This window comes from Carlito syrichta, unplaced genomic scaffold (assembly GCF_000164805.1).
Source record: "Carlito syrichta isolate Samal-C Ts95f unplaced genomic scaffold, Tarsius_syrichta-2.0.1 Scaffold313468, whole genome shotgun sequence".
NCBI classification, from domain to species: domain Eukaryota; kingdom Metazoa; phylum Chordata; class Mammalia; order Primates; family Tarsiidae; genus Carlito; species Carlito syrichta.
In genome coordinates, this window is record NW_007257564.1 from 403,912 (window position 1) to 416,893 (window position 12,982).

The 12,982-nt window shown below is 42.8% G+C and overlaps 1 protein-coding gene across 1 annotated transcript in view; it reads right to left on the bottom strand.

Moving 5' to 3' along the window:
- The window catches only part of NID2 (nidogen 2), a 73,132-nt gene that overhangs the window by 20,234 nt on the left and 39,916 nt on the right, over positions 1-12,982 (bottom strand). Inside the window, exons 10-12 of the mRNA XM_021718796.1 lie at positions 8,114-8,257; positions 7,269-7,397; positions 5,910-6,053 (exon numbers count right to left, since the gene is read on the bottom strand). Coding sequence (XP_021574471.1) covers positions 5,910-6,053; positions 7,269-7,397; positions 8,114-8,257 — 417 coding nt within the window. The remainder of the gene's footprint in view (positions 1-5,909; positions 6,054-7,268; positions 7,398-8,113; positions 8,258-12,982) is intronic.

Below are 12,982 nucleotides of genomic sequence, written 5' to 3' on the forward strand. Positions count from 1 at the left end.
ACTCTGAGCACACTCTTGCAGAACAACCTTCTCATATGGGGCCCACTAAGCAAACATATAGAATGTAGGCATTCTGTTCACTGCAGAGGAAGCTTTTCTATTTTAATTACCAAATGAACATTCTACTTATCCTCTGCCCCTGGGAGTTTAGTCAACATGCATCAGTTCCTTGAAGTCCAAAAACAAACCAAAAAAACCTGAATGCTCAACACAACCAAGTCTAATACCACCCAGAGAGGCTCTGTCAAGCTGAGCAGTTGGCCTTCATTTCACTTACAGAGGCAGGAAGGTAGATATGAATGAATCTGCAAGGGTAGAAACAAACAAGGTGTTCTAGTTAGCTCCTCAGTTACCCCCAAATAAGCCAACATTATCATATTTAATTATCCTTGAGGTCGGCTCTCTGCCTCTTCAAAAGGAAAGCTCACATACCCAGTTGGGCAAAGCTGGTGAGCATCCAATTCCTTGGACCTAGAAGAAACTGTAAAACCAGCTGTAAAACCAAAGCTGTAAAAATTAACATCTAGCCAAATGCAGGAAATTAAAGCTATTCACAAAACATATGCTTAAAGTACTTCTAATGGTAACAGGAACCCTAGGCAATGACAGGAAGCAGGAATTCCCGAGACACTAGGCCTATTTCTGGAGTCCACAGAGCAGTTTCTTATGGTTATTTGTTAACGAAGAGACAGGGGATTTCCCCAGAGCTCCTGAATCACTGATGTTCACAGAACCTGGTTCCTAGGATTTTGGCCCAATCTGAAAGACCAGCCTTTCTCCTCACAGACACTGGTGTCATCAGCAAAGATTTATCAGTAACTTTTAAATGACCAAAAGGAAGAGAAAGTCCATGAAGAAACCGAAGGCATCACAAGTGAGAAATCCTAGTCGCACCCAGAGATATAGAAGGTTAAGGCTCCCTGAATCGCAGTCCTTGACTCCTCCTTGGAGGGTCTCACACCATGATAGAAGGCTGAAGTCTGTTCCAGAGCCTGAGCTCGGAGCCGGCTATAGTCTCCTCTCAGGACTATAAATACTAAGAGGCTGGGGAGAAAGCAGGAGCTTTTGAGTGAAGAATGAGACTTTTCAGTATTACACATGATGTAAGATGCCAAGAGAGAAGATAAGCCTTTTAGCCCCTTGGCCAGGGAGCTTTCCTTATCATACTGTTGGAGGAGGGGGTCACTGGTTATGGCGAGGGTGTATAGGCACTGGCAAAAACCAAGACAAAAATGTTCAAGGAATAGTGAAGCCCATTTATCATTCACGTAATGAAAGGTAGCTCAATCCCGACACAACCCTCCACTCTATCATCTATTAAGCTGGCAAAAACCTGTTGGGAAAATGCAATAACAAGTCTCCATTTTGAGGTCATGCTTTGGTGTTTCAAGATCCTTCTCACTGCCCTAATTTTGAGCAAAACCAGCTGGAACCACTGGGCTCTGGTCTAGTCTAGTCATGCCCCCAACACCCATTTGTCTTTGAGCCCAGCTGAAATTCCTCGGCACCAATTAAATTCAACCCTACCCTGGACCCCAGTAAAGGTGCTGGACCACAGGCCCTACTCTCCTTCCCCTCCCTACCTGTTCAGCTGTGCACCCTGCTGGTCGTACCCCCATGTGGCATATGGCGACCTGTGAGTATAATATATTTCTTTTCAAGACTCTTTCTTCTATGACTATACTGACCTTACCATACCTCACATCTACATTCTCAGAACAGAAAACCTAAGAAAGAAGACTGCCAGTACCCTCCTCCCATCATCCTCCTGAGTGGTGATGCCTCTGGTTAACAGGCCAACTGTAACCCAGCTTCCTTGGTTCAACTTGCTCCTCCTCCAGGGGAAGGCCCCCACTTGAGACAATCTGTTTTTATCACCCAGCAAAGTCATCAAGACTCTAAAGGACAAATATGCCTAAGAAATATCCAGCTCATACCAATACCAGGCTGAAATCACTCCAGTTAGAGGAAAGCTGAAGAAGAGTTAACGCCTCTTGGATGAAAGCCTCCTTGCTGGTAACTTATGCCAGACAGAGAACCCAAATCCAAGTGCAGCCCCTTGAGGGAGGCTGGTTTTTTTTTAAACCAACCGTGGCTGAAGAAAAACCCACAACCCTCCTATTGTTAGTTTAATGGAGTAAAAAAAGTACGTGCTTGAAGCATGCACAGTTCCCACAAAACAGAGCCTTCAAATATGCTTTAGTAACTGAGACACATGGACACGATGGAATGTCTTTAAATATGCACACACACTTATGTAGTAGTATATTTATACATTATTCTGCAAGTTACTTTCATGATTGGCCTAGCCTGATTTATGAGGGGGGACCCAAAAAATCCCAGAATTTGTTTATAAAAAATTGTGTGTTTATTCTTACATGTTTAAACTTCAAGCACCTTCAATGTAATCTCCACTTGATATAATACCCCTCCCTATCAAGACACTTTTTCCACTGCTCAGAACAGTTTTTAAACTTGTCAATATTGTTGTCTTTTAGTGCTTCTGCCATTTTTTTATTCTACTTTAGCAAAACATTTTCCTTTGAGGACATTTTTCATCTGGGAAAACAAAAATCATTTGCTCAGGGCAAGAAGGGGTAAATGGGGAGGGTAGGGCACAGGGGTTCATGTCATTTTTTTGGTCAAAAACTGCTGAACACTCAGCACAATGTGGGCGGGTGCTTTGTCTTGGTGGAAGAACCAGTAACCTATTTACCACAACTTAGGACATTTCTTCCACAAATCATGAAGTAAGCTTCTCAAAACTTCCAGATAAAAACTTTGGTTGATTGTTTGATCTGGAGGAACAAATTCAAGTGTACAACAAGGGGACTGCCCTCCAAAACATAATTCCATGGTTTTTTGGGTTCCCCTAATATGCACGGGTCTTTAGGAAAATGACCATCCCTTCACTACTGCCCCACAACTGAGAGTTTGGAAGGCAACTCGTGTTAACTGGCCGTGGTAGGCCACCTCTAAGATGGCCTCCAACAATTCCTACCTAGTGGTTTCAAAGTCTTGTGTAATCTCCTACCCTTTAGTAACTTCTAACCAATACAATAAGGCAACATTGAAGGGGATGTCATCTTGGTGATTATGACTCCATCTTGCTAGCAGACTTTCTCACTGGCTTTAATAAAATAGGTTATCGTGTTGGAGAGGCCCTTGATTTTCTGAGGCTCTCAGTTCAACTGTCCTCAAAGAACTGAGCCCTGTCCATAACCATGAGAGGATCTCTCCCCAGTTAAGCCATTGGATAAGAGTTCAGGCCTGCCAGACACCTTGACTGCAGCTTCGTGAGAGATCTGGAGCAGAGGACCCAGTTGAGCCATTCCCAGGTCCCTGGCACACTGATAATAAATGTGTATTGTTTTAAACTACTACATTTTGGGGGAAATTGTTATACAGCATTTGATAACTAGTACTCTGGGGAAGCCCTTGAAGGATTCAGTATACTTTTGAAGTTTGTGGACTCTGGAGAGAATTTTAAAAGTAGAGAACCAAAGATAAAATGGAGACAATTGAAAATGACAGAAATAAAAGAGAGGGTAATAATAAGAACAGCAATATTCTAAAACTCCCAACATAGAAAAGTTGTCAATTTCAGGGTCCTAACATGACTCTAGAAGGTAACTCAATTCTTGTAGGACAAGTAGAAGCAAAAAGAACACATATAAAATGATTCTAAAAGAGATTAAAGCAAGCAGCATCTAACCTAAATTAACATTGTGATTATTAACATTCATCAAATCTAGGCTGAAATTAATGTCAACTTCTTTGCTTTAAACCAAAGAGCTAAGGAATTAAATACCTTAAAATCACCATCTATCTGAGCAGTTAGATGTTTAAATATGAAAGTTTTTTTTTTCTTTATGCACTCTCAATCCTTAGAGCTGGTAAACGGAATGATAAGTTCTATAAGGATGGATAAAGCATTATTCCCACTGTTGAGCTTATGTACTTCACCCTGAACTCCATACCTGTAGGGGGTCCATTTTTGGTTGCTTATAACATAATTATTTGAAACCACATCACCTATAAAAGAAAGGAAATCATTTCTTATAGTTCTGAAGGCTGAGAATTCCAAGGTAATAGGGGCACATCTGGTGAGGACTCCATCTTGCTGATAGAGACTCTCTGAAGAGTCAAGGTAGTACAGGGTATCACATAGTGAGGGGTAGAGTGAGCTAACATGTTCTCTCAGTCTCACTTCCTTTTCTTACTCGGCCACGAGTGCCTCTCCCATGACAATCTATTAATCCATTGGTCCACTAATGGGAGCTGAGTCCTCTTGATCCAACCACTTCCTAAAGGCTCCACCTCTCAATACTGTCAAACTGGGAATTAAGTTTCAATATAAGTTGTGGAGGGAATAAACATTCAGACCATAGCACCATCTTTCAATAACTCAACACCAAAAATATCTATTCAGGAAAAATGAACAAACAAACAAAAAACAGGACTAAACTGAGTCATTGCTTTGGGTCATTTTAATATAAATTGTGTTTTTAATAAAACCACACAGCAAAGCTTCTGTTAAGGACAAGGCTCACACAACATCACACAGTCTGTCCCATCCAGAGGGAGGTGGAAGACTGAGCCACCATCACTCATTTGTTCTATCAGTGACACCTGGCCTTAGCCTGCTGTCTCGTCAGCCCATCCTGCTAAACCAAAGGGGGAAAAATAGAGGAAGGATAAGAATCAAACATTTAGTGAGGAGGAAGGAGGCCCGTGCTTTTCAGATCTGCTCTAAAGCTCCCAGGAGTTGGAAGGGGGCCTTTTGGGGGAATATAAACCTAAAAATCAGGTTTCCCCTCCTCCTTGAATTGCTTTTTTGCATCTGTCTCCATTTACCTGGGCCCACTGAGCAAGTGGTTAAGAACAACCTTGTAACTCTTAGCCACTTGCTCAGTGGGCCCGGGTAGATGGAGACAGATGCAAAAAAGCAATTCAAGGAGGAGGGGAAACCTGCCTTTTAGGTTTATATTCCCCAAAAAGGCCCCCTTCCCATTCCACACATTTTCCCCATCATTCTTTCATCCCCAGTGTCTCATTTTACCATAACTGTGCGAGTGACATGAAACTGAGTTTCAATCTGATCACATCCCACTGGGTATGCTTGGAAAACCTTTCCTGGTTTAAGTAGATTTACCGAATAATCTCTATTTTAAAGCACTAGTAATCTTCGTTTCATGAGCATTTATATGCAGAGAGTTATGTCTAGTTTTAAATAAAAACTTCACACATTCTTTCCGACTAAGTGGAATGTGAATGGTTAACCCTGCATTTGGTTTCGTGGTTTTATAAAATACTACCCAAAGTCTTAAAATAGATTTTTGGGAGAAAAGTTTTGAGGAATTGGGTATGCATTAATATCTTTTTATATCTGTAAAGTTTTCTTTCCTTCTTTTGAAAGACGACAGGAAAAATTTAGAGAGAAAGAACGTTAATAAGTGTGTTAAGAGGATGCCTAAAACATCACTCAAAGCAGAAGCGGGCACGATCGTCAGTGCTGAATTAAGCCGTTAACCAAGGAGGTTGAAAGACAGGACTCCCACACAGGAGAGTATGCGACTTTCCCCAAGTTTCTTCCAACCTACACCAGCTCCAAGGAGCCAAAGGTTACAAGCTGGCAGCAGCTCCCCAGCTTTCCAGGAATGCCTCTAACAAGGACAGCTACATATGCCCGCCAATCTAGTCCAAGGGAAATCACCTGTGATTTTTCTTTCTGACTCAAGGGATACTTGTTTACTCTCTCTTTTGGCAACTGCAAGGCTGTTTCAGTCCAAGGAAGGAAGTGGTCCTTTTTGGGAGAGACTGCATCTATATGGAGGGGTGGTATCTACATGAGGATATGCATCCAAGGTAACTTCCAGGGTCGCTGAAGCTGACCTGCAGATACTCACCAGAACACTGGTGGCCGTTGCCAGTGTAACCAGGCAGGCAAGCACAGCTGAACGCACTGCCTCCATGGTGCACACACCGGGCCTGCCCAGCAGGAGCACAGGTATGACTGCCATCCTCGCAGGGGTTGGACGGTGGGGCAATCACTGAAAAGAGAAGGAGGTAAGGACATCTAAGAGTTCACGCCTGAGAAGGGTGAGCTTTGCTCCTCACAGTGCAGTACATGGACAGATAGCAGCGCCACCCCTGGGATGTGTAAGGAATGTAGATTCTTGGGCCCTACCCAGGCCAGTGAGTCAAAATAGGAAGTTTAAATAGATTCCTAGACGGCTCATTCACATATTAAAGTTTGAGAAATGCTGGTATGGGTTTGTGGTTAAAGTACTAAGCATGAAAATCAGTCATCCAAACAGTCCTTGATTAAAGTTTATATCACTCCAGAGCAATTGCCCCCCTACCTGCCACAGCTTCTACTATCACTGGTATTTTTTCATCTTACTGGATTAAACAGTGTCTTCTCTGTATTATCACCTAGTCCTCGATGGGATGAATTTGGAACTCTAGTTCGGACAATTCTACTTTTAAGTCTGAAGTATTTTTTAGAACCCTAGAGAGAGTATATTTATTAGAGATGAAGTTCTTTGGCTGGTCAAGTGAGACAAGTATCTGTGAATTATAAATCTACCTCCAGCCGGGCTCGGTGGCTCAGCCTGTAATCCCGCGCCTTTGGGAGGCTGAAGTGAGTGGATTGCCTGAGCCCGCGGGTTCGAGACCCGCCTGGGCAGCGAGACCTCATCTCTACAATAAAAATCCAAAAATCAGCCAGGCGTGGTAGCGCATGCCTGTAATTCCGGCTACTTGGAAGGCTGAGGCCGAAGGATCGCCGGAGCCCAGCAGGTCGAGGCTGCGGCGGTCGGGAGCGGCCACTGCACTCCAGTCTGGGTGACAGAGTGAGACTCCAACTCAAAATAAAATAAAATAAAATAAAATAAAAAATAAATCTACCGCCATCTGATTTGAGAAATATTTAAGCTTTATCTAGTGCTAGGGTGTTTACAGGGGAGGGTCATAGTCTTATTACATGACTAGGCCAAATACCAAGACATACAATAATCCCACCTGAGATGAACATCGTTTTAAAAACTCAATATCAAGAATATCTATTTAGGGGAAACAATCAAATTTAAACAGGGTTAAACTGAGCCATAGCTTTGGATTAACTCAATGTAAATTGTGTTTTCAAGAAAACCACATAGCAGAGCCGCTGTACAGCAGAAGTGGAAACATTAATGGATTCAAGAGCAAGATTCAGCACCATTTCGGCCCACAAAAAAAAAAAAAAAAAAAAAAGACGTACTCACAGACACAAGTGTGTCGGTCATCTGCAAACTCATAACCGCCTCGGCACTCACACCTATAGCTTCCAGGCAAGTTGATACACACAGAGTTGGGGCCACAGTAATGGAAGCCAGTTGCACATTCATTGACATCTAAAAAGAAATGAGAACTAGAAAATGCTGCTTAAGTCAAGGGTCCCAGGAGTAAAAGGGTTGAAAGCTCAATGTTTTTTCCACCACTATGAGGCTTCCATGGGACTAATGGTTGGTGGGCTCAAGAGAAGTAAAAAAGTAGGATTTCTAAGCATCAGGTGTGAGCTCATGCAGATCATCAAAAATAAAAATGTATTTCATGTCTTCCCAGTGTAAGCCACAGAAGATAGTTTTGTAATAATATTCTACGAACTCTTTACACGTTTAAAAAATAATAGATATTTAGAAGAAAACAACACGGTGTAACAATTTTTTTTTAATATAAGAAATTTCTTCTGTTGCTTTTGGGGATATAAAAGGTGAAAGAAACACAATGTCTGGAATTTAAAGAAAACCAAAAAACACGCTTTTAAGTAAATCTAAGAACTACTTCTTACAGGCCCCAAATCACAAAACTTACTAAAAATATCCGGGAATTGCAACAGATGTTTTCTTTTCACAGCCCTGTCCCAAAATACCTCCAAACTATCTTTTCAAATCTAACCAGACTATGCTTTAGTTTTTGAATAACTGTGCTTAGATTAACAGCTGCTAAAATCACTGCTCCATGGAGCTCATAAAGATGACAGATGCTTGTCTTTCACAGACATCAGGCTGGAGAGGGCAAGGTAAAAACAGGGGCTATAAGGAAGAGACACAGGGAACATGGCTCTTACCCACACAGTTCCGTCCATCTCCTTGGTATCCAGGTGCACACTCACAGGTGTAATCCATACCTGTCCCTGGATGGCACCGGGCTGTTGTGTCGCATGTGTGGCTCCTGTCATAGCAAGGATTCACCAGAGTGAGATCCGAGTCTCCTGCATGCGAGGAAATACACAAAAGCACAATTTGGCTGCTGCTAAGAGATGACACAAAAGGAGACAGAAGACTCCTTGGCAATGACTGTGTGCTTGGCTGTGTTTCGTGGCACACCTGGAGACATTACTAAATTATCAATATCCATACCTAGGGTGCTATGACTGCATCTCAGTTTTAAATTCCAGAACAGCCTCCTATTGCCCACCCTTGAGACAACTAGTGCCTTTTCTTGCTTTCAGTAGGTTTGTGTCCAGGAAATAAAAATGCCCAACACCTTTGATTTGAAAGTGCTTTTGCTCTACTGTCTCTTATGATTCCCAGGATAATTCTCGATGGTGACTTGCTACTCCTATTATGGGCAGCTTTCACAGAGAAGGAGGGTGAGTGAGAGGCAAAGGGAAAGTTGCCCTTGCTCGCAAAATCAGGAAGTGGTACAGCAAGGCTGCAAAGCCCACATTTCCGGCTCTACCCTGGGCGGTCTCTCACTGATCTTCACTATTTTTACGGGTAAAATCCAGTTGTTACAAAATTTGGGATGTTTTGAGATTCCTAACACCAAATAAACAGGAATGGCTTTCCCAGTGTTTACTCTTCAGGACTAACCTTGCCATGATCCATCCACTCACTCGGTAGTGATGACTTAGCTCCTGAAACCTTTCTAAAGAGCTTTATTTCTACATGCAACATAATAGTGAATGCTTGTTGAGCACTCATATGCCAGGCATTGTTCTAAACCCTGTACATATACCATCCCTATGACTACATATGGTAGGTAGGAAGGTATTATCATCATCTTCATTTGTACAGCAGCACTGAGAGGTCAAGTAACCTGCCCAAGGTTGCACATTCAGAACAGGTAGATGGAGGTGAGATAAAATAAAAATCCTGGCGGTCTAGCTCCAGATGCTGTAACCATCACTGAAGGAACCTCACAAAGTTACCTCATCCAAGTCAGTGACACAGAAGTGTTGGAAGGAGCCCCAGATGCTCAGATGAAATGAATCTAGCAACTTTGGGCACTTCTCGGTATTTCTGATCCCTCAGGTGTAAAATAAAAATGAAAATATTTATATCTACCAGAACTGCTAAAAAATAAAGAGAACCCAACACAACACATTTGAAAGGCAAGTCTCCGTTGGCAGGTCTACCCTGTCTCCAGTGACAGCATTCCTTCTGCCTCCTCCACTGTTCATCCTCATTGGCGGATTTAGCTTTGCCTCAGTCCCCAGAATTAATTCTAATCTTAGATTCAAAAGATTTAAAAGCTCCGGTGAAGCCTACCAAGTGCCCTCCAGTTCTCTCACTAGCTCCAGATGTCAGCATCATGGCATCTGCAGGAAGAAGACTTTGGGGCAGTCCCATCTGTTATAATTTCCTAGTACCACCTTCTCCTGGATTCTCTCATCATTTCACTCTATCTCACCCATGAAATCACACTCCCACTACTTTGTATAGAATGTTCTCCTAAAATGAGGGAGACTCAAGTCCCCATCTTACATTGGGCCTTCAGTGAGGTCATGACCCTGCTGTTTTCTTTTTTTTTTTGAGTTGGATTCTCACTCTGTCACCCAGACTGGAGTGCAGTGGCTGCTCCTGGCCACCACAACCTCGACCTGCTGGGCTCCGGCGATCCTTCCACCTCAGCCTTCCAAGTAGCCGGAATAACAGGCAGGCGCTACCACGCCCGGCTGATTTTTTGATTTATTGTAGAGATGAGGTCTCGCTGCCCAGGCGGGTCTCGAACCCGCGGGCTCAGGCAATCCACTCACCTCAGCCTCCCAAAGGCGCGGGATTACAGGCTGAGCCACTGAGTCCGGCTGACCCTGCTGTTTTCAATTACAACATGCTAAAGACAGACTCAGGAAACTATATTCTATATTCTTGTTAACTCAGTAACCACAACCCAGTGCTGTGGGGTAATATTCGCCCAAGATGACTCCTAGTCTAGACCCTAAGTGCTTGCTGCTGCAGCCTGCCTCATAGGCTGGATTCCCTCTGGGTCCTTCAGGACATCTGATATCTCCCCAGTGCTTGTCCCCCATCCGTCTTATGGCTCTTCCAGTTTCCTCCGTTAGTCTGCTATGAACTGAGATGTCTTGACTGAGATATCCCAGGCTTTCTGGTAACCCCTTTCCCATCCACTTTATAAGAAACACAACTGGGTGTTCTTGTGGCAGACTATTCCCATATCATTGATTCCCAAGTTACTGGCTGAAAATAAGGAGGACTATGGGATTATCCTTGGTTCACCACAATGACATTGGATGGAGTAAGAGAATCTTTGCCAAAACAAAGAACCAACTGTTAGTTCCAGCATTTTTTAAACCTGATGAAGTTAACTATGTCAGCATAAGCAGACATCCTTGAAAGTTCCTCCCTCTGGGTCTCTTGACAGATGAGAAGTACAGAGCTGGGGTTGTGGTTGCTGAGTGAACTTGAAAGGATAGACCAGGTTCCTGCATCCGTCCTCAGCATGTTACAATGGAAAGGAAAGGGTCATGTCCTCACTGAAGGCCCAGTGTGAAAACAAGGACCAGAACCTCTCCCGCCATTATTTCTCCATCTTGGGGAAGATTCTGTACAAAATGCCTGGCAAACCCAGCCAAAGGGGGAGCAATCATCAAAATGTTTTAATTTAATGCTTAGCCTTCTCAATCAGTACTTTCCTGCAGCAAAATTTCACCATGGCACATTCCAGCAAAGATTAGTGAGTTCACATGGACCTCAAGAACTTACCACTCCACTAGGCATTAAGAGAAAAAAAAATGCAGCTCAAAAGTTGACTTGCAAACTTGGATAGGGTACACTATCTGACCTGGAACTGAGAAGAAAATGTCCACCATGACCCAATACTGACTTAAAATATATTTCACTGACAGAACTAGCTACAAAACTTGCAGAGACCCTTCTTCAAAAATTAAGAATTACAAGATAGTGACAGCAAAGCATTAAGCCAAGCGTGAAGCCTGTCTGAGCGTGGGGTCCTGCTCATTGAACTTGGCTTCCAAAAACTTTTTAAAAATACATTTACAAAGCCATTTTCCTATTCATCCTCTGTGGTCCATGAGCTTTTCTTCTATTATAGCAAGTAAAAAACAGCATTATCCTTCTTAAGACATTTTGTATTTCACCCTCACCCTGTTACTTAAACTGCTTGACTCCCTGACAGAAGATCTGGAATTAATTTACTCATTTAATCAGGAGGGAAAGAGTGGTTTTCCTTAAAGGCACAGCCCGTTCAGCTTCACTGCATGGCCCTCTGCCTGGAGTCTCCTCCACTCGCCCAAAGGACCCCTGAGGTAGAAGGACAGGAAGCATTTTTGAATCCTATTCTAGGAGTCCACAAAAAACAGCCAACTCACATTGAAGCTCAAACAAATTAGGGTCGGCACCAATGATTGGGGAGTCAGCACAGGCTCTGATTACTCACTGGGAAAGACACTCACTCTGCACCCTGACCCTAGGAAACCAGGCTGCTTCTGTCAGGTGCGAGCAGTCTCACAGGCATTCCAGCCAGATAATGGCTCCCTCTGGAAAAAGTTCAAGACTCTTAAGAAGATGTTGTTTATGCTGTGTACTGTGAGGGGAGAGAAAGAGAGCTTTTATTTTATTTTTTTCCCTCATTTTTCTCCTATTTGAGTAGAAGGAACATTATTGCGATGGGTGGATAATATGGGGTTCAAACACAAAGGGTTTAAAAATATGTTGTCTCTCTTGAAATTTGGTCTCAATTAGGAGGTAGTCGTGAGACCAGTGGAGTCTGTGGGGAACAGCAGGGCCATGAGGGGTCAGAGTGCAGATACCAGAGCCGGTGCCTGGGTCTGAGACCCAGCTCACTACTCAACTATCTGTGACCAGGGACATAACTCCATCTGCATACCTCAGTCTTAACATCTATCAAATGGGACGATAATAATAATACCTGCCTATGTGTTAAAGGTTGTTATGGTTAAACAAGTTAATTCATGTAAGGTGTTTAGAATTTAATATGTAAGGTGTTTAGAATTTAGATCATTTGCTTGGTACCAAGTAAATTATCCTTTGCTACTTATTATTAATTATTATTATTATTTGACTGGGGTGGAAGGGAAAATCATAAAAAATTCTAAAGACAAATGAGCAATTTATTATCTGCCAGTCTGCTGGGTTTTTTGAGGGATGTTTCTAGGAAAACTACACCCACAGATATATCTTTTCCCTAAATGGCTCCAGAATCTGAATAGGACTCTAGGGTCTGGGAGCGTCTTCCACAAATGACTGTTTGTACAGATCAGATGCCTATACCCAGCAAAGGGGCTGAGCTGGACACGTAAAGGTAAAGAATGTTTTCCCCAACAGTTTTTGTTTAAATCTCTCCTTGAGAAATGTGCAGAAACAACCACTTCCTTTCTGATTTACGTGTTTCTCTGCAATGAACTGACATTTTCATGTATTCTCTAGCTTACAGTCCCATCTTTGGACACACCCAATATATAAGTCCCCAACCAAGTTTTCTAAGACAAAACCAACAAACCTACCAACCCAAGAAACTCAGGATTCTCAGGACAAGTTCTGCCTGGATTCTGGAGAGGATCCTAGCTGTCACACCTTCACCTCCTGTTATCATATTGCTGAAGTGATACTTCCATATAAGTTATAGGCACTTTCAGCTCCCATAATACAGGCTAGACCCACTCATCAGTTATAGAATCACTTCTCTGTAGCACTAATTTTTTTTTTAAGAG